At 38.9% G+C, this 27,558-nt stretch overlaps 2 protein-coding genes across 4 annotated transcripts in view; one reads left to right on the top strand and one right to left on the bottom strand.

Moving 5' to 3' along the window:
* The window catches only part of wdr37 (WD repeat domain 37), a 55,694-nt gene extending 50,710 nt beyond the window's left edge, over positions 1-4,984 (top strand). Inside the window, exons 14-16 of one of the 3 annotated variants that reach the window (XM_052115116.1) lie at positions 828-962; positions 1,662-1,776; positions 2,194-4,984. In XM_052115116.1, coding sequence (XP_051971076.1) covers positions 828-962; positions 1,662-1,776; positions 2,194-2,325 — 382 coding nt within the window. In that variant the 3' untranslated portion in view covers positions 2,326-4,984. The remainder of the gene's footprint in view (positions 1-827; positions 963-1,661; positions 1,777-2,193) is intronic. The other 2 variants (XM_052115115.1, XM_052115117.1) reach the window with 2 other exon arrangements.
* A 2,638-nt stretch (positions 4,985-7,622) lies between these two features.
* The window catches only part of adarb2 (adenosine deaminase RNA specific B2 (inactive)), a 59,397-nt gene continuing 39,461 nt past the window's right edge, over positions 7,623-27,558 (bottom strand). The window contains exons 4-9 of the mRNA XM_052115087.1: positions 24,445-24,613; positions 21,845-21,996; positions 21,473-21,641; positions 13,469-13,650; positions 9,638-9,819; positions 7,623-8,489 (exon numbers count right to left, since the gene is read on the bottom strand). Of these exons, the coding sequence (XP_051971047.1) occupies positions 8,313-8,489; positions 9,638-9,819; positions 13,469-13,650; positions 21,473-21,641; positions 21,845-21,996; positions 24,445-24,613 (1,031 nt within the window). The 3' untranslated portion in view covers positions 7,623-8,312. The remainder of the gene's footprint in view (positions 8,490-9,637; positions 9,820-13,468; positions 13,651-21,472; positions 21,642-21,844; positions 21,997-24,444; positions 24,614-27,558) is intronic.

The following is a 27,558-nucleotide window of genomic DNA, read 5'->3' as shown; positions in this document are numbered from 1 at the left end:
TTGTTTCCATCCAGCATTTTAATGCAATATTCCAAAATGCTTAAAAATATGTAGGTGGAAACACAGCAAAAAGCAAATGGCCATCAATTGGTGCCAAGGTGTAATTTGCAGAAATGATCAATGAACGAATCTGAACTAATCTTTTTGGTGAATGGATTTAAAAGACTTGAGTCACTGGGCTAAATAAAAATCCCCACAACTAAATGACACCAGTTCTAATTCTGTGGCAGCGCTGATTATGAGGTTTGTTGAGACGCATTGACTGCCCCCTGCTGACGCAGCTCTTAAATACGAAGTTACGTGTACTTCAAGCTTGAAATGCTCCGTTAGAAGGAAAATAGGCATGTTTATTAAGGAATTTACATATGGGTCAGGTGGCATGATTAAATGAAACGTTTATAAGTATAACTAACCACACTATATTAACACATTAAATCAACAGCCCTAGTAAAAACACAAGACAAAAAATCTGACTTGTGTCAATATGCTGGATCTGTACAGTGTAAATGTGGTCTAATAGACCAGCCATTATTATTGTTATTATTATAGTAGTATCTTACTGACTGTTTACTTGAATAATGACTTAAGAAAACAGTGCTTTATTTTGACCAATACTTGGAGGCTCCATGCCATTGTTTTATTACTGGTTTATTACTGACTACTGAAATTTTGGTATTGCAAAAACCCTACAAGTTATAAGTGAACAATCTTTGAACAGTCTTTATCTGTGCTAATAGGTATATTCAGTATACTGTATGCGATTGAAACTCGCAGGGCTGTTTGAGGTGTGTGAAAGATTTCATTTCCAGCTCATTTGTTTGTTTCAGCACGGTGACGTCAGCCGTCTTCACCGTGGGAGACAACGTAGTGTCGGGAAGTGATGATCGCACCGTCAAGGTGTGGGACTTGAAGAACATGAGATCTCCGATCGCTACCATCCGCACAGACTCAGCCGTTAATAGGTAAGAGCAGCAGGTTGGTGAGGTGTAAGACAGCTTCCTGAGACTGTTGTTTCTGAACAAGCAGGTACAATAAATTGCCTGTTTTGGAAACTTCTGTGACTCCAACGTTTTAGTTCTTAGAAAAGTTGTTCTGAAAAGATTTAAGGCCCAGTGAAAAGGATTGATGAATTTAGTTTTCTTTCACATGTTGATAATTTCCTATTGATAAAGAAAGTTTGGGTGGGACATAAAGGGCTCTTCCCATACTTTAAAAACCCAGTAGGTTTTAATGTTTAGTAATGAACCTTGATTTGATATTTGCTATAGTAGTAAGTGGGTGGTGGTATTGGAAATTAGGCAGAAGGTTCTTTTTCACTCTGAACATATATTATATGCCCCTATGTGCAAGTCTAATTTTCCTGATGAGAAAGACTGTACATTTTAAATGTGTATATCAGATTAATTATTTCAGATGATTTTGTCAACTTTTAGGGAGTAGACTAGCGTAATATAACAGACATGGACGAAATGCCACAAGTGTCAGATTTGATGTCATGGGGTCTTTTTTACGACCCAACCAAGAAATGTATAGAAGAAACTCTAGATTTGGATACAATTTATGGTTGGTAGATTATTGTCTGTTGATTGATTCTTGGTTTATTATTTTCTTGACCATTTTCTATCTTGTGTTGAGTGATGTTTTTTTGTTGTAACGTGCAGGATTAGTGTCTCTGCGAACCAAAGAATTATTGCTCTACCACACGATAACAGACAGGTCAGACTGTTTGACATGAATGGAGTCCGTCTGGCCCGTCTTCCGCGGAGCAATAGACAGGTACGTGTCTTATGGAGAGAGGAGGTTTTATTACCTCTTATTTATTTGTATTCCTGTGCGGCGGCTGTGGCTCAGGTGGTAGAGCGGGTCGGCCACAAATCACAGGGTTGGCGGTTCGATTCCAAGCCCACATGACTATGGAACTATGACTATGGACTATGATAATAGAAGGATTACAATAACCCTCCATATACTTCACAAACTAACGTTTTAACATCTGAATCAACCTTTTAGCTGGTGTCTTGTGTGGTTCACATGAGTTGTAGTCTCAATACAGTTTTTGTTGCTACCCATGTCAGCCGCAGATGACAAGTAGGCTCACTAGGTTTTGAGAGGCAGCCATTGTCTGTACTTTCAAATGAGCTAGTTTTCTATATTTGTATTTGTCCTGACAAATGTGTTGCATTTAATGCACAGGGACATCGCCGTATGGTGTGCTGCTCCGCTTGGAACGAAGAGAACCAGGCCTGTAATCTATTCACCTGTGGCTTCGACCGACAGGCCATCGGCTGGAACATCAACATCCCTGCCCTGCTGCAAGAGAAGTGATGCGTTCACACCCACAACCCACATATACAAGCTTACCACGGCCCATCCACGCAAACGCCATCGACGACTCAAGCACATTCTTCAGTGCAATACCTGCAGTAGACTTAAAGTACATTCATGTTGGCATCTACAATCACTGTTCTCATTAAAACTCATCATTTCATGCCTAGAACAATGTATGTGATGTCTGTGGAAGACAAAAGAGTCGTTAGATTCAAGCACCTGATGTTTAATTTCATGGAGATTCTGCATCTAGCTCTGTGCTGTCCGCTCTGAGGTCATATAGTGTGGTGAACTGGCTCCTTGTCTTGTTACCTTGTTTTTAAATGTTTGCATGACTTTGCAAGCCAGGGACATTGCCAAAGCGTTCCGTCATGGCCTGTTGCTGTTACGCTCAAATAATTTATCTTTAGTGGTATTTTTGTTGTGCAATGTTCAGTTTGTTCTACGCACAGGTAACGTTTTATTTTACGATCGTATTTTAGATTTGATTAGATTTTTTGTATAGACATTTGCCTTGATTTTATAGAGACACGCCTTTGCTTGTAACATTCAAAAGAGACAGAGTGCTCTGCCTTTGTGAAAGGAAATCAGAAATCATATTTAGGGATACGCACCTTGATGTTCTGATTGGAAATGCAGTTAATGCGGCCAATCAGCTTCTATCAGTATTGCCGGCAGTACATTTGCATGACAAACCCAGCTTCCTGTCAGATATGTGACGCTAAATGCTGTATATTTGCTGTGAAATCTTGCTCAACCAAATGAAAACAAAAAAGAGGACTTGGCAAGACTTTGTAAGTAGTGTGGCTGTTTGAAGAGCCCAAGTTTGATGTACATTTGATGTTCAATTTAATTTCAAGGGCCTTCAAGTCATGTAAAAGTAAATATCTGAATTAATGTTAGTCAGATGAAGATATTTGATTTCACAACAAATTTGCATCTCTGTCACTGCTGTACTTCTTACATAAAAGAGAGTTTTCGGCAGTGAGTGTGTTCGAGATGTTAATATTTATCTGTAAGTTTGGACCAAACAATGTTGATGATTTGCTTTTGTGTGACCTACTGACGCTTTACAGGTTTGCAGATGTACCTTTTTTGGACTCCTTGTGATATTTGAACCACTGTACCACTGTACTATGTCTCCAGAAAACATTGCTAAAGATGCAGTCTCTCGCCCCAATGCGATTCAAGACATTTAGAATCTTTGAAGGTGCAGTATGTAACAATTTTCATGTAATATTCGCCTTTTTTGCCAATGTGTGAACGGCTTGTAACGCAACTTAAAAAATGAGCCCTTCCCGGACTTCCTTGGTTGCCTATTAAAGTATGTGGACTGATTTTCATGCGAAGGGAGTGGGTCGCTTTTGCCGGGATAATCCAAAGGATGTGAAGTTTGTGCACGCTTCCGAGAGCCTTCTACTGAATCCCGTCTGACTAAGCGGGAACGTGATCGTGGTCGAGCGAAAACTAGAGTGAACATCGGCAGGGCATTTGATTCCTGGAGGGAACTTTGTTCAGTTTTGGGGCCAAAACTGACCCTGAATTTGCATTCTTCTTATTGGACAGGTAAGATTACATAACTGCAAAGCATCTGAAATATAGTGCCATAAGTATTCATCTGTGTAATTTTAACTAACTGGATCTTGCCTGCTAATGCTGACGAATTTCAACGATCTTCTCTTTATACTAAAAATCAGGTATACAGGATAAATTCAAGCAAATATGCTGGTTTCTTTTTCGTAGTACAACATATGACATACAAAACATACAATAGTGCAACAGTAAACTGTCTGGTATAGTTCGGTAGTATGTAGCTGTATGTGTGTATCAATACGTTATGTTAGCTGTAGTTTTAGTTTAGTCTCAAAGTTTGTAGTAAAACAATCATAACTGTAATTTTAATTATGCTACCTCATCTGTCAGCAAGATGTCTGTGAATCACTTTCAGTCTTTTTGTATGTTACATCATTGTTTTGGCCGATGCTCGATCGTGTCCCTATGGAGTGTGTGCATGAGCAACAGGTAGCTGGCTGCAGTTCACTTAATGGCCATATGTGTTATTAATAACAAGGGTTTCTGAATCGTACACACTGCACCTTTAAATGGAAGCTTTTCCATCGGTGTTACAATCAGTATAGTTTCTGCATTACTGGACTATTAATACAACTGCATTGGAATTTATTAGAAATGGAAAAGTGTTGATTGATTTTTTGTAGACGAAACAATTCTTAGGTCTGACAAAAACAAATTATGCGATGTGTATTTGTGTGATGTCTATGTTAACTGAACTGTCTGTATTTGACTTGAGTCGCAATGTATGCAAAAACAGCATTGAAATCGTTCATCTTTCATCCAGCTCTCAAAAACACAAGCGACCATCATGCACGCTGTTGACCCATCATAACGTCCTTTTAAATGTTGGAGATCTGACACTGTTGGTCGAATTTACCTTGATATAACGTTCTGTGGAGTGTTCTGTATTGAGACATTTATTTAAATTTAATTTTAGGGCAACCTAATTTACCATATTGGGGAAACATTACATTGCATCATATGAAGACAATGTATAGATGTAGAATCAAAAACACTCACTTGCTGGGCTTGAAAATAAAGTGAAAATTATTTTCAACATTCAAGTTCTTTCTAGTTTTCATTAAACCTACAATTTAACTTGATTAGTGTCTTTAAATAATAAACCATTTGACAACTATTGCTTAAATACATTGTTACCATGTGTTTTTCATGCTTTTATTTCACTTAAAAAAATGCTTGAGGCAAAGTTCTGCATTTCTGTTTTTATTCACATAAACATTCTCTTTTAAGGTTAATCTGAAGTGCAATTTACAGACCTTAGCAGCATACGCTCGTGGATTTAAATGTACACTTTATTGAGAGAGATCTTGTAGATATTCTTTTAATCTTCAGTCATTTTTACAATTTTTGTTTTTACAAAATGTACAGTAATTATTACAATATTGCCATTCAATCATGCCATAAAATGGAATTTTGTCAGGGGTTTCTGTCGTGATTAAGAAAAAGTGAAACTTTATATCAAGATAAGCCTATATAACATAAAACACTCCACAAACCTTGTTTTACATGTTTAAAATAACTAGTACACAAGCATTAACCGGACACATGTGCACTAACATCCTCCAATATGGACTGAAATGTATATGTCAAAAAAACAAAAACATAATGTGAAATGTTGGGTCACATGTTTGGTAGAACACTCCGTTTAACCCTAATCTTTCTACAGGTGAGTTTATTGCATTATAAGCAGGGATGGACAGATTCATTATTGTTTATATATACACTCTTAGAAGGGGCATATAAAAAGAGAGACTTTATATATACACTGTATATGTATATATTAGTCACCACTAGGTGTCCCTGTAACATCTTGAGCTGATTTAAGGGTGGCTTACTGACATCTTAGAAAGCACTGACAAAGTGGCTTTGAAATATATAGACTAAAAGGCTGTGAGAAAGTACACTAGGAGTTGTCATATACACAACACAACAGTGTGATTGCATTTGAACAAATTATGCATGGTAAGGAAAACAAATGGAAATTCTAAATGGAAATAAATGTACAATTAATTAAAATATAATCATGGATTGGGTGATTTTTACTGTATCAGACAAATTGTGAAAATTTGACAAAATCATTTTAAGTTTTATAAAATGCATACTAAACTACAGAAAATACTTAAAAATGTAATTTGACATAAAAGACATGGATGACACTTATCTGTCAATAGGTTGGGTCAGGGCATTACGGAGCAATTTGTAATGTGCTTGGTTTCTAAATGAATCCATTAACTACAAATTACTCCATAATCACAGATCTCTACTCGCACTCTTAAAGCATGTATTAAACTCTGTTTTCCTTTCGCCTTTTGTGTCTGCATCAAACCTGGAACATTCCCTTTCCTTTTCACACAGGTCTTTGCCCTAAATACAGATAAATAAGATACAGCTCTGACACAATGGAAAACCAGTGAAGAAAAGGCACGTCACCTGTGAACAGGAGCGTGGTCTGATATATTAAAGCAGCAAGCTGTACCGGTGCAAAAAACAGCAAGTGCTCTGAAGAGACCCAGGGTGTCGAAATGGCACCATTTACATTAGCTTGTCACCATTACTTTGCACCACACACTCGTAATGGTGCTGAATTAACCTGTCTTTGCAATGTCAAACCCTACTCTGTTTTTTTTTTTTCTTCCTCACTTTTTTCTCATTTTGAAGCTGTTCAAATGAAAGAGAGAGAGAGAGAGAGAGAGACAGGAAAGTGAGGGACAAATCACTCTGACAGGGCCTCTAATTGGACAGCGTGTCGGAGCTCTTCAGGGGCAATTCAGCCGGAAACGGGCAGATAATGACAAGACGGCAACCGCCTTTCACTATGGCGAAGGTTAACACTTATACACATATTTGAATGACAGCTACAGGAGAGCTAGCAATGGAGAGAGATTGTTCGCATCTGCTGTGTTTTGAGAATATTTATACTGTTTCTCATGTATCTTTCCCCTCATTCCGTGAAAAATCTTGTGAGATTCACAAGCTGGGTTTATTTGGTGTTCTGTAGCCAACCTCACCCTAACCAACTCATCCCTTTACTACCCCACCCTAACCAGTGGTTCTCAACCTTTATCATTTAAAGTCTACCCACTGACCAAGACAATATTTACAGGCCCCCTTCCTCAAAATAGTTGTGTAAGACAGCATGCAGTGGTACATTTCAACCAGAGTGAGAAATGTGATGTCAGTTTATGTGGTAAAGTTAATATGTTAGTGGCTTTTAATAAAGTTATTTTAATATAGTTTTTTTTTTTAATTATTTCAAATAAGTCATATTGAGGCCCCCTTGGAAGTTTGCTGGTGCCCCCTTGTGGGCCCTAGCCCCCAGGATGAGAATCCAACCGTACCATCCATAAACTAAAACCAATCTTACGCCTAACCTAATCCAAACCAACTATAGCCCAACCCAAACCAACATAAGCCTACCCAGCCCAACCAAACCAAACCATCCCCTACCCTACCAAATCCTACCCCAATCTACACTAACACAAACCTCTCCAACCCCTACAGTCACCCAATCCTAACCTAACCTAACCTAACCTAACCTAACCTAACCTAACCTAACCCTTCCCCAACCCAGCCCTATCCTACCCCAGCCTACCCTTCACCCAACACTACCATACCACCCTAAACTATCCCGACCGTAATCATACTTTATAAAATCCTACCCCTACCCAACCCTATTCTACTCCTATACTTTCCCAACCATACCCCAATTTAACCTAACCTCACCTAACTCAACACCTAGACAAACCAAACTTTAAAAATTCCTACCGTAATCTACCCTAACCCAACCCAACCATCACCTACTATACCCCAACCCTACCTTACAAAATCCTACCTTAATCTACCCTAATCCAAGCCATAACCCTAACCCTGAAAGAGTATTCCAGGTTTGTGATGTAACCAACTGGAATTATGTCAGGAATGTATAACCAATAGAAAAGTAGTCCTAGTTCAAAAATGTCAATTTAGACAAATGTGTATAGCTCAATTTATGCAAGTTCTTTAACACCAATACTAATTTCACATTTAGTCTTTTAAACCCTCTGCAATGTTTGTCTGGTTTACTTCCAGTTTTTTTTTTTAAACTGAGGGATGACTCGTAATTAACATTACGCCACCAATGCTGTCAATTGTGTGTAACTTGTATTGAACTCTGAACATCCTATAATCTTACTTCCTAACCCAAGTGTGAATCTCACAAGAGTTTGGAGGAACGAGGTGTACCTAGAAATGACACTCATTATCAAATGGGTACTCTCGACTCACTGTGGAGCTTTTTTGGCAGTGAGATGTTAACTATACCCTGGCGGTGAGTAAGGGGCTTCCGTGGCAACTGGTTGGCAGATTGAATGTGGTTTTGGTGGGGATGATTAGCCCAGGTCAGGCACCCACACTCATACAGTCACAGTGAAGTTTTCCTGCTCAGGAGGTTTCCTGACCCAGGTCCCTAAACCTGCTTCCTGTAGACCCTTCAGCCACTGCAGCTTCACAGTCTGGTAGGTACCGGCGGCCTGCTTTGCCTCACAGTACAATAGCGACGTACCACTTTGACTCGTGCCACGGACCACCAGCTACAGAGAGAGGAAATGAAAGGAAGAAAGAGGGATGGGGCGACAGACAGAAGAACGAGATGGTGAGAGAGCTAAACAAAACGAATGAGCCGGCACAAACGTGGTGTTTGAGCAGCTGTGTAATCTCTCCATTTAAATTTCACAAGCAATTTAACATTCTTCATGGTTTTGTGCATTTTTTTTCTGCGCGCGCACGCACACACACACACACACACACACACACACACACACACACACACAGTAAGAGAAAAAAGGGGTGTGGCATACAGAGGGGCTCAGAGAACAGAAAAGTTTCTTTGGAGATTAAAGTGTGTGCTCTTGCTTCCCTGACTGCGTGCACAGAGCGTTTGCCATGGGAGGCCGCTCAAGTGCTTTTCGAGATGAGTACTATTTCCACAGTCATTACACTTTAACTGCCAGCATTTGGTATAGCAGCCGGATCTCTCCCATACATTTATATGATGAGGGCCAATTTTTGCACTTTTTTTTTATCTCAGAAGAAATGGGAGCCACTCCATTAATAAACACTGAATTCTTCATCCTCAACTAGTACTTTGAAATGCCACCAGGTTTAGGGTGTAATATTCAAAGGTTGCAGGTTCAAACTCTGCTAGGTTTAAGAAATATCACCATTGCCCCTTGAACTTAAGTTGCTTCAGGAGCACTGATCCTGCAACTGATCCTGCATGTTCCGAATGGAATGTTCGGAATGTTTGGAAAGTAATACTACTTACTACAAATTCCACACTGCACAGAATATATACTGTATACTTCCTACCGTAAAGATTTTATGTGAAACAGTATTATGCAACAATTAGTATTTTAAACTACAGTACGCTAAACTGATGTCACATGTTAGGGGCTGTTCAGACCAAAAACGTAATTGATGCAGCGCAACAAATGGAACAGAGCGCAGGTCTCTTGAAGGTCGTTTTATAAGTCAATGTTCTTTTAACTTGACACGGCACTTAAAAAACACGGTGCTCCTGCACGAGACACTGAAAAGCAAAATGGCTAAAGACATCCATCTAGCGCATGTTTACAAAAACTGCGCAGACGGGTGCAACACAATGTTCGGTGTGAACTGCCCCCAAGTTGCCTACCAACTTCCTCAGAAAATCTCCTTTTCCATTCACATCTAAGCTCACCTTGCGGTAGAGTCTGATCCACCGTGTAAAAAGTGCATGCTTGCAAAGTCTGGACGGAGTCCTGGAGTCCCTCCTTTTTCCAGTAGATGCATTGAGCACCTCCAACTGGGTGTCGCCTGCAGTCCAGTTCACACTGTAACACACGGACTTCCCCTGCTGCCTGCAGTCACTGCTGCTCAGACCTGCAGTGCATGTGCATGTAAGAAAAAAAAGAGGAAGACTGTGAAAGACAGCAAGACAGGAGAAGAAAGAGCACTCAAGGGAGGTTCTATTAAGCATGTGATTGCTGAAGTGTTTCATTAGCAGGTGAGCGTGTCTGTGTGTCGTCCGTGCTATCTTTGCGGTAAACACTGGTTCCAGGCACAAAGGATCTCGCGGGCTCCTCAATAATTGCCGTTCCGCTACACCAATTAGCAAGGCATTTTTTTCATTCTAAAGGGGAAGGTATCATAGCATTTCACATGTTGTTTGGGTCCTGCTGACTTGAATTCATTATCCAAGGCACAATGGTGTAGCATGTTGTAATAGGGTGGCAACACTGCTGAGAGTGTTAAGAAAGGGGAGAAATTTAGCATTTAAGGCAGCTCTACAAATGTTTACCTTGAACTTGAGCGAAGTCAAAGTGAATATTCACAGATTGAGATGTGAACATTCCATGTTTAGAGCGATTCTTACACCGTGTCCTAACCAGGCACGACAGCATTCCAGCGACAAGCACTTTAATCTGTCTACAATCAATGCAAAAATGCTGAGTGTCTTGAACATTTCAACTAAAAAGGCTAAATCTGATGTCAAATATACAGCTTTGTGGAATGGTATTTTTGACCAATGGTATTTCTAAGTTGGCGGGGATATGCAGCGCAACACTGCAGAAAAGAAAACATTAGCTGTGTCCCAAATTCCATATTCCTGCACTATTCTATGCCATTTTGTAATGTGAGTAGAGTGTTCTCTAATAAAATCTCTGAATATGTACATTATTTAAGATATAAGTGTTGAACTGAGTTTGGCTAATGTACTAAAGCTAGCAGCAACACATCATGTGTGTTTGAAACTTCTGCCATCAGCTGAAAAAAGGCAAGTGCGTTTGTGTTGTAAAAACCATTTAGTGTTTCATTTGGGACAATACTACTCAAAACTTGATTTACATGGAAATGTAAGCGCAGCATCGTTCTAGCGGGAAGACTAGCAACTCTACATCATCGCACCATTAGCCGGGTAATTCCCAGCCAATCACATGTAAGCCATTGCTTTATAAGTCTGCTCACAATCTATCACATTGCTGTTTCAGTGTGCTAACACGGCAACCTCCACCACTCCACCACCACAGGTCGAGTCCCATCCTGCACGGGGGTAGGCTTCTCGTCCCTGCCTCCTATCCATGGCAGGATATGACAGTTCCGAGTACAACTTCTTCGGACCGCCAGACGGGGTCTACGCCAAAGAGAGACATTACTTTTCTGTTTTATATTCATCAAATAAATGTCATCTTAAATTTCACTCAAGTCTGCGAGTCTTCCTGATATAAATATCTTTTAGTGTTTGTTTCTAAATTGCATTGTACCTGGTTAGAACACAGTGCCTGCCCACTTTTTCAGCCATTTAGGTTCCGAAAGTGTTTTTCCCATTTATTTTTTTCATAAATGATATACTTTTCATAAAGTACTTTCTCTGCAGAATCATGGGTAGTGTAGTTATCCAGCTCAAATTCTGCTATTAAACATGGTTTTTAGACAATTCAGTTAAAATAACACATTATATGCTTCTGTTGAAATCATTAGTCCATTGATGAACAACTTCCGAGCTTTAGGTCTTTAAAGGTTTTCAAGTTATTGTTAAAAATCTATTTGTCTATTGAGTAAATGAATGAGATTTTTACCCAAGCTTTATTTAAGCATCTTAATCCTTGAGGAAATCTGCTCCTAGCCTCAAACAGCTACAAGGAACTGCTTGCTATAATAACAGTCATATACTTTTAAGATGCTAATAGCTTCTTTCACAGAACTCACTCTCTCTTTATCACATTGTCATTTTATACCATTTATTCAGTGTACCCCTATATGTCTGTAACAGAGCATTTAACTTGTATTTTCCCTAAAGTAGTCTTCATCATTTAGTGTCACTCATTGTGTTGTCGGCTATCCATCAAGCAGAGCATTTAACAAGACGCCACTAAATTTTATTTCTGTATTTGAGATACAGCTATTGCTAAGTGCTAACTGTGCTGTATTTATTTATTTCATTTAATATAAGTTCTGGGTGTAGCATTTAATTGTTTAGTATTGGTGTAGCCCATGTTTGAAGGACATTTCACCAAAGCCTTGCAAGAGTACATTTGCTTCCACCTAGGAGTGAATATCGCAAATGTTTTGCAGCACAACGCTTAGCTAAATGTGACGTCTGTACAGGATATCAGATACAGTACAACTTTTTCTAAATGCTAACAGTGCCATTTTGTGTGTAAGTGTTGTGCTAAAGCATTTTATTGTTAAGAGCTAGTATAACCCGTGTTTGAAGGACCGCTTCACTTATTCTTGACTGAAGGGGTCATTTGCTTCTCTTCTGATAAGAGATCTCGGCCGCTTCTAGGGAACTCTGCGCCCTTTATGCTGGCGGTGCTTAAAATAACCAGCCCATTTTCCCCAACAAGAGAGCCCAAACAATAGAAGAGAAGCTCATCAATGGTGGTGAAAGGGGCCATGCCAGAGCTGTGCAGCCCACTGGGCATGAGAGGAAGAGTCAATGGATCTCTCTTCTCTTCAATGGCAGTGATAAGGTGTTTGATGGAATTGATTTGAAGGAAGGATAGATCCAATAGGACAGTCCGTCTGCCACACTGAGGCACAAGAGAGTAGTTTAACAAAATGATAGAGTGAGAGAGAGTGTCCTTCTTTGCTCAAGGTGAAGGATTGAATGCTTGGGTCAGGTGAAATTTGTGAGCACATGTGAACACTTTTCTCTCATTATTTGTGACATTCTGCTGTCAGTAAACAGGGTCACGTGTGAGAAGAGCCCCTTTCATGCTAGTGTACTTGGCTGAAGAAATAAAACCGCTTAAACCACCCTAAGGTGATTTGCTGGTCTCAATCTGGTTTAGGTTGTCTCCCAGCCTGGACAAGCTAGTCTTCAGATGGACTCTCAGCCCTCTAAAACCAGCCAAACAAATAAGTCTAACCAATGCTAGATGTGCTGGTTTACGGTGTGCTGATTTACGCTTGTTAGTGTTGGTCAAACTGGTTAGGCTAGCTTAAGGTCAAATATGTCCTTTCTGCAGCACTAACAGCACCGAACAGAATTGCATTGTGTTTGATTAGCTTGACTGGGCACAGCATAATACTGGCTCAACCAACTGCGAGAGTTTGGGGCAGGAATACCCGTTTGTTTGACCAATGGAAGACTGTGTGATATATAGTAATTGCAATATATTTTGGGCCACTAGTCATGCAGAAATGACACACTTCACCTTAATGCAGCCATGCTAATCTCTTCAGCAGGCACCTTCATAACTTGTACGGAGTGGTGGTGGTGTAGTGGGCTAAAGCACATAACTGTTAATCAGAAGGTCACTGGTTTGATCCCCACAGCCACCACCATTGTGTCCTTGAGCAAGACACTTAACTCCAGATTGTCCCTGTAATAATTGCACTGTAAGTCGCTTAGGATAAAAGCGTCTGCCAAATGCATAAATGTAAATGTAAATGTTAAACGGCCAACTGACAAAACAAATGCCCCTATTTTTAACCGTACTGTAATTAAATTCAGTTAAAGGCATTTTTATGACCTCTCTTGTGCATATGACTAAATAAAGAGTGAAGGGTTTGAAGGACATACCGCTGAGTAAAGGCTGGTTGTGGCGGTAGCAGGTGGGCAGGTGACCGACTCTTTCCTGCCTGTGGTTCATCATTCTGGAGAAGTGACCCGTGTGTCTCAGGCTGCCCACCGTCAGACTGTAAAGATACACTGGCTCCACAAAGTGACTGAGGAGCGCCCCCTGGAGGCCGAGCACATTCCACCTGTAGAAATTGCAGAAAGGTTTGGAAAGGTGTGGTCTAGTGTAGCTAGAGTTTTGACTATTGGCATAAAGTCTGGTCCACTTTGATGCTTATTCTGGCCAAGAACTGGCCACGGGGACAGGAAGGCGAAATGGCCAAGTACAGTCCACGTTTTTTCATTTCCATTGATATTTTCTTTATCATAAGTGTTTGTTATATCAGCTTGGTACCTTATCAAGACTTGGCATCCTGGCCTGCCAATAGGGTGCTTTGCATCCTGACTTCTGGAAATTATTTAATGGGCAGTAGGTTTGTAATTGAGGACCTGGTGTGTGAGGCTGAGACTACGAAATATATAATCTATTCTAATGATATGTATAAAAACACAGGTGGAAATTTTATTTGGTTCTTAGTCTAATTTTGAGAACTTTATAATCTCATTAGAACATCATAACCAAAACATTTAATGTGTTTGTGAATAATTAATTAGTCTTTTTCTGCAAAAGGGGTTTACAGTATGTTGCATTAATAAGTCACTAGCGCATGCAATGAGATCAAGAAGTGCATATTGCATCCTAATATAAAAAATGCAAATATAACATGACGAATATATCACGAAATGGCTATATTACAAAATTACATTTGATCACAGCATGATTTCATAAAGTGGAATCACACCAGATGGAATACACATTTTGTTTTTAACCTCCACCCATACTCTCACAAGCTAATGAATTTATGAAAAGTGCAATCATTTACCAATATTACGCAGCTAATTTTTACATCATTGTTCTTTTGGTTAATTAATGTCTTTATGCTGGTAATGATTGCAGCCGAGTTTCTCTCTGTTAATCTCTATTCATGACTTATAATAAGTCATTAAAGTGTTTGCTTTCCTAAGCAGCCAATTAGCATGGGCCAGTCTTCAACAACTCCCGCTCAGCATCTCACATACAGTTTGAATCCATTTACCTGAGCAACTGTTTGTGGAATCTCTCTTCTATCTGAGTGATTATCGTTAATGAAAACTAAAATGAAAACTAAATAAAAACAATTTAATAGACTGACTTAAAAATAAAAAATTAAATAACTGGAAAAACAGAATTAAAATAAATGTTTGTGGCTCAAAAACTAAAATATGCCTGAAATGATCACAAATTAGATTTTCCATATTCGTTTTTGGCATTACAAACAATACAAAATGCTAACATTTACATTCCACCTTTATTAAAAATGAAAATACCACAAAATTATGATTCTATGATTCTCTTTCAGATGGCACATCAACTTTGGCAGTCCTAATATACTAAAACTAAACTGAAATAGCAAACACTGGAGTCAAAACAGTCATAGACTGAAATTGAAATTAAAATAGAAATACAATTTTAAACTATTTGTATTCTTACTATCTTTCACAGATTCTACCATAACAGAAACAATTTGGCCCTACAACATTAATTTACACAGGACGCATTGCTGTGAATTAGAAACATCTTTTAATCTCATGCAAGAAAAGTCAGCCATCTGGCCCCTGTAGAAATGTAAAAGGGGGGAGACTCCCTCTCGCCATCTCTCATACCCTCCTCCTAACCTCCCTGTAACACCCCCCATTCTCCCCTCGCTCCCACCCCTCCTCCTGCACTGTAAAACAGTGGGCCATTAAAGTAATGCGTTCCTCTACATAAAACTAGAATGGAATATGACAGATCAGATTCACAGGCATGCCATTTATGCCTTCAATTAAAGCAGTCATCAACTTAATTAAACATCCACTACACTCAATCAGCTCAGCATACCTTACTGCCTCTGAACAATAATAACATCAAGAAAAATGAGTGGTGCATGCCCCTGCAAAACTCTGTCACAGTGTTTGGGTGATTGCTAAGGTGTTGTAAGTGGTTGCTATGGTTTTCAGGGTAGTTGCTAGGCTCTACTGAATGATTGCTAGAGCACTGGTTCACTGTTGTTAGAGTGTTCTTGGTTAGTGTTAGGGCATTGCTAGGTAGTAGCAAGGGTGTTCTGGTTGGTTGCTAGAGTGTTGTAAGGCAGTAGCTAGGGTGTCCTGGGTGGTTGCTAGGGCATTCTGGGTGGTTGCTAGGGCATTATGAGGGTGTTCTTGGCTCTAGAGTATTGCAAGGTGGTAGCTAGGGGGTTCTGGGTTATGTCTAGAGTGTTGCTAGGTGTTAGCAATGGCTTTGGTATGGTTATTGGGCTGTTCTAAATGGAAGGTAGGCATTTGTTAGGTTATTGTTGCTAGGGTGTTTTGGGTGGTGCTTTGGGCATTGGAAGTCAATTCCTTTTCTTGGGCATTTCTAGGGTGTTCTTGTTGGTTGCTAGGACATTCTGGGTGGTTGCAAAATACATTGTGAAGGTGTTCGGGTGATGCTAGATCATTGCTAGGGTGTTCTGGGGATTTCTAGGTGTTGCTAGGTGTTGTAGGCTTGGGGAGAGTTAACTAGGGTGTTCTTGGTGGTTGTTCATGGGTTGTTAGAGTATTACTAGGCTGTTCAACTTAGTTTTTATAGTGTTCTGTTTAGTTACTAGGGCAATGCAAGTGTGTTCTGGGATTTAGGGTGTTGCAAGAAACTCGCTAGGGTGATACGGGTGGTTTCTAGGGTGTTGCTATGTGTTAGCGAAGGTTTTTGATATGGTTACTAGGGTGTTCTTAGTTGTAGGTAGGCTGTTGTTAGGGTTTTGTTCCTAGGGTGTTCTGGGTGGTTGCTAGGGCATTGCTAGGAAATTCCTTGGGCATTACTAGGGTGTTCTTGGTGGTTGCTAGGACATTGTTTGGGTGGCTCTAGGTTGTTGCTAGGCTGTTTGGGTTGTTTGCTAAGATGTTGCTAGGCATTAGCTAGGGCTTTGGGGGTGGTTATTAGGGTTACTGTTCTTAGTGGTTGGTAGGTTGTTGTTAGGGCTTTGCTGAGATGTTTGGGTTAGTAACTAGGGAGTTCCGGATGGTTGTTTGGGGATTACGAGGATGTTTTGATGTTTAGGGAATTCAGCTGGCCCTAGGTCACTGCTAGGGTGTTCTGGGGATTTCTAGCTTTTGCTAGGCATTAGCTTAAGCTTGTGGGGGGTTAACTAAGGTGTTCTTGGTGGTTGTTTGAGGGTTGTTGGGGCATTACAAGGCTGTTTTGCTTAGGTGTTATGGTGTTCTGAGTGGTTGCTAGAGCATTGCGAGGGTGTTCTGGGCTCTATGGTGTTGCAAGGCACTAGCTAGGATGTTCTGGGTGGTTTCTTGGGTGTTGCTATGTGTTAGTGAAGTCTTTTGGCATGGTTACTAGAGTGTTCTTAGTGGTAGGTTGGCAGTTGTTAGGGTATTGTCCCTAGGATGTTCTGGGTGGTTGCTAGGGCATTGCTAGTGTGTTCATGGTCTGAGTCTTTTTTTTTGCTTTTTTCTTACCGTCATATAAACATTGTATGTGTGATTGCTACATAAAAAGTAACGGTATACCTCTTCTCAATAAGCCAGACAATTTGAGGCATAATTCATGTCCGTAGCCCAAACAGTTTAAAGTTAATGCGCCAAAGTGTACTTAATTTAGGAGGTTTGTTCAAACCCCTAACCCTTAGTATGAGTAATAGTAATGCTTGCCTTAACAACTTTGGGTCCCATTACCGCAGCACAGCGTTCCTGTGGCCAAATGGAGGCAGCTGAGACACGAGGAAGGGGGAAACAGAGGAGAGGAGGATAATGATGTGAGGTCAGGGAAGATGATAAAGGGATGAAAAAAATGAGTGCAGCAAAGGATGAAAAACGTGGAGAGTTGGTTGAGGACAGTGGAGATGAATGGAGCTGGTCTATAATGGACTAAATGGACTTTAAACGTCTTTTCTGCCCTGCTCTTGATGGTGACCTTCATCAACAGCCCCTCTGAGTTGTGGTCTCAACAAAAGAGCAGAATAACTCACCAGGATATAAAATAGAAAAGGAGTGGCAGTTAGAAAAGAGATCTGGATGCTCTTTTCTGTGTTTTTCTTATAGTAATTACTTTCACCCCAGATTGTGACCTCGCCAGATAGAATCAGACCCATGCGGTCCCGGGAGACACAATCTGATTGGTCAAATTAAAGGCTCAGAGGAGAGAGCTTCACTTAAGCGTGACTGTGTGTCGCTGCACCCAACCAAAAATACATACACTACAGGTAGGGTTGGTTGAAATTTTCAAATGTTAACAGTTTTGAGTATCGTTTGTAGCATGATTCTTTAAAACAATGCGGAATTTGCTGGGAATGGGTGTTTCAATCACTTTAAGGAGGGAGGAGCAAATGGAGATGAACGTGTATTTTTTTTTTTGAGGTGTTAAATTTAATATCCACTAAACTCCGCCCCCTTAGATACTATCAGTATTTCTGGTTCAGGTCACATTTCACCCCAAAATAAAGGAAAATATAAATAAGTCATGTTTTGCAAAATCAAAATTAACCAGATTTTTTTGGATCATGATGATTGTTAATTATTATTATCCTATTATTATAATATTTTGTGTGTTTTTAATACCTTTAATTAATTGCAATTTACATTACTGTCTAAATCACTTCGAAAAGCAAAATACTACTACTTTTATCAAAATGGGCTTCTGCATTTTTTTTTATAACTTTTTAGTGTAACTGTGTATATTGCAATATACAGTATATCATTATTTTTTATTTTTTTTTACAATTTAGAGATTTATCAAAATAAATAAATAATAATAACAAAATTCAAGAATATAAAAATGTTTGCTTATATCGAATCTCTAGAAATGTGGCATGAATTGATATGAATAATATACAAAGAACTTTGGAGGCAGTGTGCTTAACAAATACTGTCACAATGTAAGATGCATTTTCTTTATAAAAAATTGTAATTCATAACTATAAAATAATTTTCATTTTGTTTCTTTTGATTTTTGGGGTGAAATATTTTCTGTGCATATTATTGACCGGTTTTATCATATTCATTCACCCCTAAATCCATGATATCACAAGATCACGGCCTTGTCATCTGCCTACGTGTGTGCGTGTAACAGTACGAGAGATCTGAAATGTTCATAATCACACTTCTCAGGTTGTCAAACCTTACATAAACAAACAGAAGTAAACTGATGGTATTCAGTCAAGCATATGGCAGCGAGCTCAAACCCAGCTGTGTGTGTTGGAGTGTGTGATCTGTGGGCAGTGCGATTCACACAGTGTGCACCGAGTGACAACGAGAAAGACACACGGTGCAGAACAATTTGGAATAATGTGAAACAATGTAACCAGGGCCATAGCAAGGTATTCTGGGCCCCCTGACTGTATATAGGTCAGAGCCCCTTTCCTATTAAAAAATATAGTTTAAAATTTGTTGTGGGGCTTCCCCTGGACCTGTGGGCCCCTTGAATCATTACCAACTTTCATCCCACTAGCTATGTTACATTCACATAAAAAGTCCTCTTTTCAAAGACGTTTCCTGGCATTTTTGACAACTTAAGTTTTAAACCTTTAATCTTGACACTGTGTTTAGAAAATGTGCCGGTCCTGTGCAAGATGTCTGTCCCGCAAGTGTTTACACAGAAAAACAGAGCAGAGTACGCAAAACCTGTTCGGTGTGAACGGCCCCTTCCTATGTGTCTCTGGAAGCGCATGCGGGAAACAAGTTCGGTAGGTCTGTATAATTTTTCATTAATTTGAAACCTGGTACCAGACCTGAACCTGAAGATTTACTTGGAAAAATTGACCCGAACCAGGCCCGAAACCTGATGGCTTCTCTGGTTCTGTCCGGCCCGGGGCATGTTGCAGACCTCTATCTAATGTGTGCTGCATAAACTGTTAAGATCATATTAAAATGATGAATCCCTCCAATGCATTTCTATGTCAGAATGCATTGGAGGGATATACAGCGTGGCAGGTGATACACACAGGAACAGCTCAGGAATTGGAGAAATGTTCCACATTTTACTCTTATCTTTTTGCAGCTTAGTTTCAATAAATTGTCTTTTTGGACTGGGGAGGAAGTTTTGAGTTCTGAAACTTACAATATGTTTGCATAGTACAATTATCTTTTATTTCAAAAGACCAAGGTACTTTGTGAAATGAATCTTTTCACAACTAATCATCTCACAAGAGAGTGTTAATGATGGAAATCAATTCTCATGGGTAATGTAGAAGTACAATAACCGAGCTCATGAGGACAGAGATTAACACTGTGACATATCCCACGTTGAAGCTAATTATTGGATTATTAAAGCCACAGCTTTAGTACAAGAGCCATCATTAAACAATAAAAGTGATCACGCCAGTCTCAAATATCTGCATCTACATCAGAGTGGATAACTGCCTCCCTCAATGCAAATGCCAAACCAACCTTTCCCTCAGTCATTATAATGCTGCATTAAAGTTGGCCTGTTTAAATGAAGCTAACACACCCTCATAAAAACCAATACTCTAATAAAACTAAACCTTAAATCAATACACTGCCCATCCAGCACACATGCTTCAAAAATCATACAGCGGAGACCGTTGGTCCACTGTCTGACCAAACACTGCACTTCCTTCTTGGTAGAATTGTTCCAAAACGACATAGTATCATCATGGGCATGACTTTGGCTACACCCCAAGACCCAATGTACAGATCCAATATTATGATACATATCCACTTTTTTGTTACGCTTATTAATCGGCAAATAAACTTTGTGTTCAGTACAAGTTAAGGGGTAAATGATGATAGAATTTTCATTTATGGTTGAACTATACTTTTAAGTTTAATCGATAGCATTTGTAGCATAATGTTGATAATCACAAAAAGTAATTTCAACTCATCCTTCGTTTCTTAAAAAAAAATTGCTTATAAGGTTTACTTGCGTTATGTCTTCATGGCAACAAAGTTGTAATATTGGATATTCCTTTACACAGTAAGCGATTGTATGACACTAAAAGCATTTTGTCTGACATCAGGATTATACTAGTGCTGTCGGTGTTAATGCATTAACGCATGCGATTAATCAAAAAAGTTCATTTTCCATAATCATGATTAACACATTTAATGCTAATACAGCATTAACCAGTATAAACACTTGATGGGAGGACGGAACCTTTGTAATGTGTCCACCCGGAATCATTACACCAATGGACACTCCACAAACACACAACAGTGCTTCCTTGTCAGTGATCAAATGATGGAGAAAGGAACTCTTAACGCTATATGATGCACTAAACAGTCCTAGATGGGACATACTGTATTTAAGGCACATTTTAATGATCACATAAGCACGTTAAATCTTAACTATCACCTAAATGCAGAATAAGATGTTTATATCCGCAAACGTGGAGTTAAAGTGACATTGGACGCTTGCGTGAACGCAGCTTCACGATTGCTGTAGCAAAGCAGATAGCAACAGTCTACCGGCTGATTGATATTGTGGAGTTTAAGAGATTTAATTCCCATTGCAATGAAAATGCATATTTTGTGGGGACTAGTTATTTCAATTAGTCAACCTCCCACTTAAGAATTAGGGAAACTTTTAATGTTACTTGAATTAGTGCTACTGTAGTGCATTTCTATCATTATATTGTGGAAGGCTTTGTTTCGAAAATGTTAATAAGCATTATATTGTTGCATATTGTTTTGTTTTCATTCCTAAGATGGAAATACATGCATTTTGACAGGAAAAGAAGTATACATAGTGTCAAATTTCAGCATTTTTTCAAATTTGCGATTCATTGCGATCAACTACAAGAAATTATGAGCTTAAACACGATCTTTCACATAATATCTCCTCAGAATAGAAGGTTCGAGAAAGAGTCAAGAAACTCCTGTATGATTGCTGTTGATTCTTTGTACGGAGCTCAAGACTGACTTTTTAGCGGTTGCAAGACTCACCTGGAAATCTTGTCAGTGCAAGACATGGTGATGAGCCGTTCTCCCTGAAGAACCCCATCCCACGTCTGGATGGGACCTGTGGACTTCACGGGCAGCGTTCCCTCCTCTGATTCAATCTTCGTTCGTAGATGACTGTGAAACTTTTTCACCAAGTGTCTGTTGCTGTGCACTATGAAAACATGAATATACACGAGTGAAAGAGTAATATAGGCGAAAAGACGACAATGAGTTGCATATATCTGTATATGACTTGATATTCAGTCTCTGTGGTAGCTTAACATACATATTGTAGCGGAAAACAACCCCAGCTAAAGAGAAAAGGAAATAAGGAAGAAAGTCAGACAGACAGATCAAACAGACAAAGACGCTTACAATCAGAGGTGATTTCATAGGGCGAGTTCACACGGGCGTCCCCGCAGGGCGATGTGCTGATGTACATGTGGAAGAGGACGTTCTCTTTCAGTCTCAAACAGGAGTCTTTGTGCCGTACGAAGATCGATTGTTCCCAGTCCTCTTTCCTCTTGCTTCAGAGCGATCACAGACCCCGGGCGAGAAGAAAGACACGAGAGGGCAGACATGAGAAATGGTCGCATCTCCAAAGTGTTTACCACTCACATTCTCTGCTAATAATGGACCTGAGACACAAAGGAGACAAATATTGGCCTTGCCGCGACCAAGGCTAATTCTGTCACTGTCCCATTCCCCTCATACACACTCTCAAATCATTACTCTGTCAGAACAAGTGATAATAAATGACTGAGAAACAGCGAGCTGTAATTCTTCAACCCAGATGATCTGTAGCACGTAAGTTGTTGTGAGGACACCACAGTGTCCCACCATTACTTGCAGAGCCGCCCCACTTTTACACATCATCATAATTAGTGCTGCAGCCACACTGTGACATCTTACAAAAACATTTCAATGCATATGGGGTGCATTACAGTACATGCAACAACATCTTCGTCTCTAATTGGCACCAAAGTAGTGCTGTGACCTGTGATGTCAAGGGTGGAGTTGTGTTGCTCTAGATATGTCCATTGAGGAAGTTGCTGAAGGCCAATGTGGGATTTTATTTCATGAACATAATGACTCTGCACCAAGCAAAACAGACCCATTTAGAGGCAGATAATGCACTCTGGGAAGGCAAGTATGCAAATATGACATTACAGAAGGGTTTTCTATGGACCAATCTGCTACATCAAAAAAGACATTTAGAGCCTTTACTGTTGCACACCGACACCTCCCAACACCCGACTCAAATACTAAATGATAATGCAAATTCTTAATGAGTAAATGAATTAAGACATTTTCTCTCCAAAACTGTGTTGTTTGATTTCATGAGACTTTTTAAAGCATTAAAGGAATGTTCCATGTGTAATACACATTAAGCACTATCAACAGCATCTGTGACGGTGTTGCCCATTACTGCAGTTTGTAAATAAGCATATACAGACTAATATATATATATATATATTGCAGTCCTGCACTTACGATAGAAGTCTATGTGGCAAAAGACATTGCACATGGGGAACTGTAAAAACATATCAAAGTATATCTACAACACTTTATATATTAGCCAACATGTTTCTATGCTATATATGAGACTATGTTCTTACATGAGACTACTGTGATAAAATCGCTTAATGAGGCCACGTCCACACTAATCCATTATCCAGCTTCCTAAAATGAACGTTTTCCAAAGTATGCGGTATTTTCGAAATGCTCCATTTTTGGTGGATGAAAACGGCACTCTAGTGTAGATTGGAGGCGTAAACATATAGAATTGAATGTGTTTTCAAATGAAAATATATTAATGTGGATGTGGCCTAAATTTGTCTGTGCAAACCCAATCTTTCAACTTTCAACTCTTGTCATGACTTTGCAAAGCCAGTAAATGCAATAACTTGGCATTATACATGCAACTACACTGGAAAGGGACTGTTTTCATGGAGGAACTACAAACTACAGGAACTAAATCAGAAATAACACATTTCTGTTCAAAAATCAACACAAGCACTTAGGACATTTTTTTAAAGCTCTCCGCAACACTGGTCCCACAGACCTCCATTGCAGGTGCATTACTTTAAACATGATTTTTGTTTGTTTGTACTAATTGAGGAACTAGTTGAAATTACTGTCTGTGGTAATCGACAACATGCCACAGATGCTGTTAATAAATAAAACACTGTTTACATCAACAAGTAAATTCTCTGTCCATATTGAAATTGAAAATTGTGTGCAAAACAACAAAACCACAGCCAATCAGGATGATCAGTGTTGGTGTAATGCCATTACAAAGTAATCGGTTACTGTAATCTAATTCAAAAAGTAGTGTAAAAGATTTCATTGTAATCAAATTACAGTCATTGACTTTCAATTAATTTAATTACCTTTAAGTTCCTTGGGTTGCACATATTCTAAAATAATATTATTTATGTAGAATATATTTAAAATATGAATAATGTTCATATGCATGTCTGTTTGTGTTTCTGTAACAGCAGAAGGGCCCCATAACAAGTCATTGTAAGAGAAAAACATGGTGCTGAGAGGATAACTTACATGCAACAAAGAACAAGGAAGACATATAGACATTATTTTGAATTCGTTGAGCAAAAGTAATTAGTAATGTGATTTCTTTTCCAATTAAGTAAACGGTAATAAGATTACAATTTCAGAGAAGTAATTTGTAGTGGATTACACTGTGAGTTAGTTATCCAGCACTTATGGTGATTAATATACAATTGTGGAGCAGTGCACCACCCATCATGACGCCACAAATAGAAATAAAAACATGTGACAACATAAACTTTTATTTTGCTCATCACTTGACACATCGTACCAGGTTAGGTCTCAGTGTAACTAACCCAGAACATTCCTTTGTTGCATTCTAGGGAACCTTAATGCATATTATTATGCATATTTGCATTTATCATAATTTAGTCCTTGAAGCCAACATACACTGTGTAAGTTACCTGAGGTGTAACTCTAGCTGAGAGTACAGGAACCGCAGTAGGGCTCGTCGGGTCGTGATTTCTGCGTGACAGTCATTTACCACCAGACCCTGGTCACTCATATACTCTCCATTAATGCATTTAGTGCCAGTCGATAGCGCCACCACTTGAGCCTGTCTCAGATCCAGACCTGAAACACAATTAGGAAGCATATGCAAAGTAACAGAGGTCATTTACACTGAGAAGTCTTAAAGGGACAGTAGTCAAAAACAGCCTGTTTAAGTCTAAGGCCATACTTGACACAAATTTGCATACACAAATGTGAGCACTTGGCCAGCGTGCAGTCCGATATTCTTGCATTACTGTGGCGGTAACAAATTTCAGTATTCAAGGGGGCGATAGAGTTACCATCAAAAGTGTGAGCCATTATACAGTGCACCAAAGCACAATTTCCATTTGCAATTCAAGCCATTTGAACTGTATGATCTTCAGTCATTTTTACAAATTCATAAATTGGGGATTATGTTTTGTGCATCAATCACAAAGGAGAAGACTGAGTGAGTCGATGGTACACGAACAAAACATTGTTAATTCAAGTATTTGAACAAAAAACTAATTGCTACACATGCTCGATTTCATGTCACTGCATTGTAAAATGTGTCTGATACAGCCTGATCTCATGAAAATGATGGGATTTTTGGCGAAACATTTGCAAAACAAAATTAAGTGGTGCATTACACGTATCGCTGCAGTTTCACGCTGAAATGTCCACTAAGGGGCACTAAAAGCAAGTGAAATGTTCTTCCTTAAACATGAGTTTTTAAGGTTAATTGTTAATAGTTTGAAATGAACAAAATCTACCTCCCTAACCTAAACCTTAAAATAAAATCTAACCAATAGTGTCACAAAAAAAGCAAATGTGAGATGACAGAGCATTAACCTTAAAAACCTCATCTTCTTTTCTAGTATTAAATAAACAAAAACAACATTTAAAGTCCAACGCTATCAATTGAGCTATTGTGCAACAAAAGTCACACTGGAATGAGATTGTAAATGTAGTTGGTAATGTAATGCAAGCATTAAAATGTCTTTTACAGTATACTGTTTATGTGTGTATGTGTGTGTGTATATATATATATATATATATATGTATATATGTGTGTATAGTGTCTTTCAAATCATGCAATTGTAGTAAAAGTGTTTTTAAAGGAATGTTCCAGGTTCAATACAAGTTAAGCTCAATCGTCAGCATTAGTTGCATAATATTGATTACCACAAACTTTTTTTGACCTATTCTTTAAAAAAAAAAAAGCACAAATCTGGGATACAGTAAGGCTTACAATAGAAGTGAATGGGGCTAATTTTTGAATGTTAAATTCTCACTGTATTTTATCCTCGAGACATAAACAGTATGCATGCAAACATGATTGTAATATGGTGAAATCTCTTACTAAACTTTTCTGTGTAAAGTTATTGTCAAATGTACAGCTGTGTTGCCATGACGATGTAATGTCAACAAAGCCTAAAAGAACTGTAAAAATTACAATTTAAACAACCTTACATCTCAAGTTTTAGCAAAAGAATTAATGCAAGTGCTTTTATATAATTATAAGCTTCACATTTCTGCCTTTAAACCCTCCATAAAATGGGCCCCATTCACTTCCATTGTAAATCTCACTATAACCTCAATTTGTTTTTAAAGAAAAGAAGGAACAAGTCAAAATCATTTTTTGTGGTAATCAACATTATGCCACAAATTCTGTTGATTGAGTTTAACTTGTATTGAACCCGGAATATTCCTTTAAGACATAAGATAGTATTAAAGTGCCATTTTAGACACAATTTGTGCGACCCATTGTTGCTGATCCCTCTCTAGCACTTATTTCACCAGAAAACTGCTGGGATATGTTGAACGAGGCAAATGAAACTTATTTTACAAAAATGAAGTTATAGTAATATTATTCCATGAGACCAGGTCAGCCTGACATCTACTCGCAACACAATTACACTTTGCATATTCACCATTGCCACAAGTTGAACATGAGTGTAAACTACCATCAGAGTGGAGCAACAGTTGAAGATCTTACTGAGCATGTTAGCTTAAATGTCAAAATGTTTATAGCTAGCTATCTGAATAATAATGCAATTCCAATTCATTGGCACAGACATTTTATGTTGTCTCTATCACCCCCTTGAGTACAGGGCTTTATTACTGCCACTGTGTTTTCTTTTTTTTTATTCAGCAGTGATGAACCCTTTAAAAAGGAGCATACATGAAGGTTTAATCTAAACAGATGTAATACAGATTTTCTGTATGCCACAGTAAAGTAAAGGCTATTTCTTGCTGATGTTCTGAACACAAGGATGAGTGACTCCTAACTTGCTGTGGCCTTACTGGTCATCAGCACACAAAGCTTTTCTTTGACATTTTTATCGGCCACAGCAAGATAAAACACACAAGCCTGGCACAAAAGCATCTCCACCTGCCATAGCCCACTATACCTTCCTCACAGCTGCGGCACAAATTTCTGAACTGAGAACATCTCAAGCGTGTGACCGGATGTCTTGGCATGCTTAACCATAAAGCTCTGTGTGCTGGAAAAAATAAAAATAATAATCTCCCCATCACTTCAAAAATGTTGTGTTCACTGGCTCCAGCAGACTTGCAGGCTAGAGGCAACATATGAGCTTTTATCAGTCGGGGCCCAGACGGAATTGCACACCACGGCCCGGCCGCCACCAGCACGGCTAGCTGGCAATAATAAAAACTAATATTGAGGTGGGGTTAAAGGCATAGCCTTTGAAATCCATTCTTCCACCTTTCACTGCACGCAGATTAAAGAGGGGGAGAGGCCGTGTTAAAAGGAAAAAGAGATGAAACAAGAGAGAGACTGGGACTGTAAATTCATTTTGATGCTGTCAATATAGCTCATTTTGTTTATACTTGTAAATTTGAGATGTTAGTATGTCACATAATACTTATGTGACATACTAAGCTACTGTGAAATGTTTACTATACTGCATGTCGTTCCAGTTTTGTAAGACTTTTTTCTTTCTTGGAAATAATAAATTTTTTATTTCATCAAACACATCATGAGATATTTTGCTCAAAGATTTTGCTGCACTTTATTCCAA

This window comes from Xyrauchen texanus, chromosome 42 (genome assembly GCF_025860055.1).
Source record: "Xyrauchen texanus isolate HMW12.3.18 chromosome 42, RBS_HiC_50CHRs, whole genome shotgun sequence".
NCBI classification, from domain to species: Eukaryota; Metazoa; Chordata; class Actinopteri; order Cypriniformes; family Catostomidae; genus Xyrauchen; species Xyrauchen texanus.
This window is presented reverse-complemented; position numbering and strand designations above follow the sequence as displayed.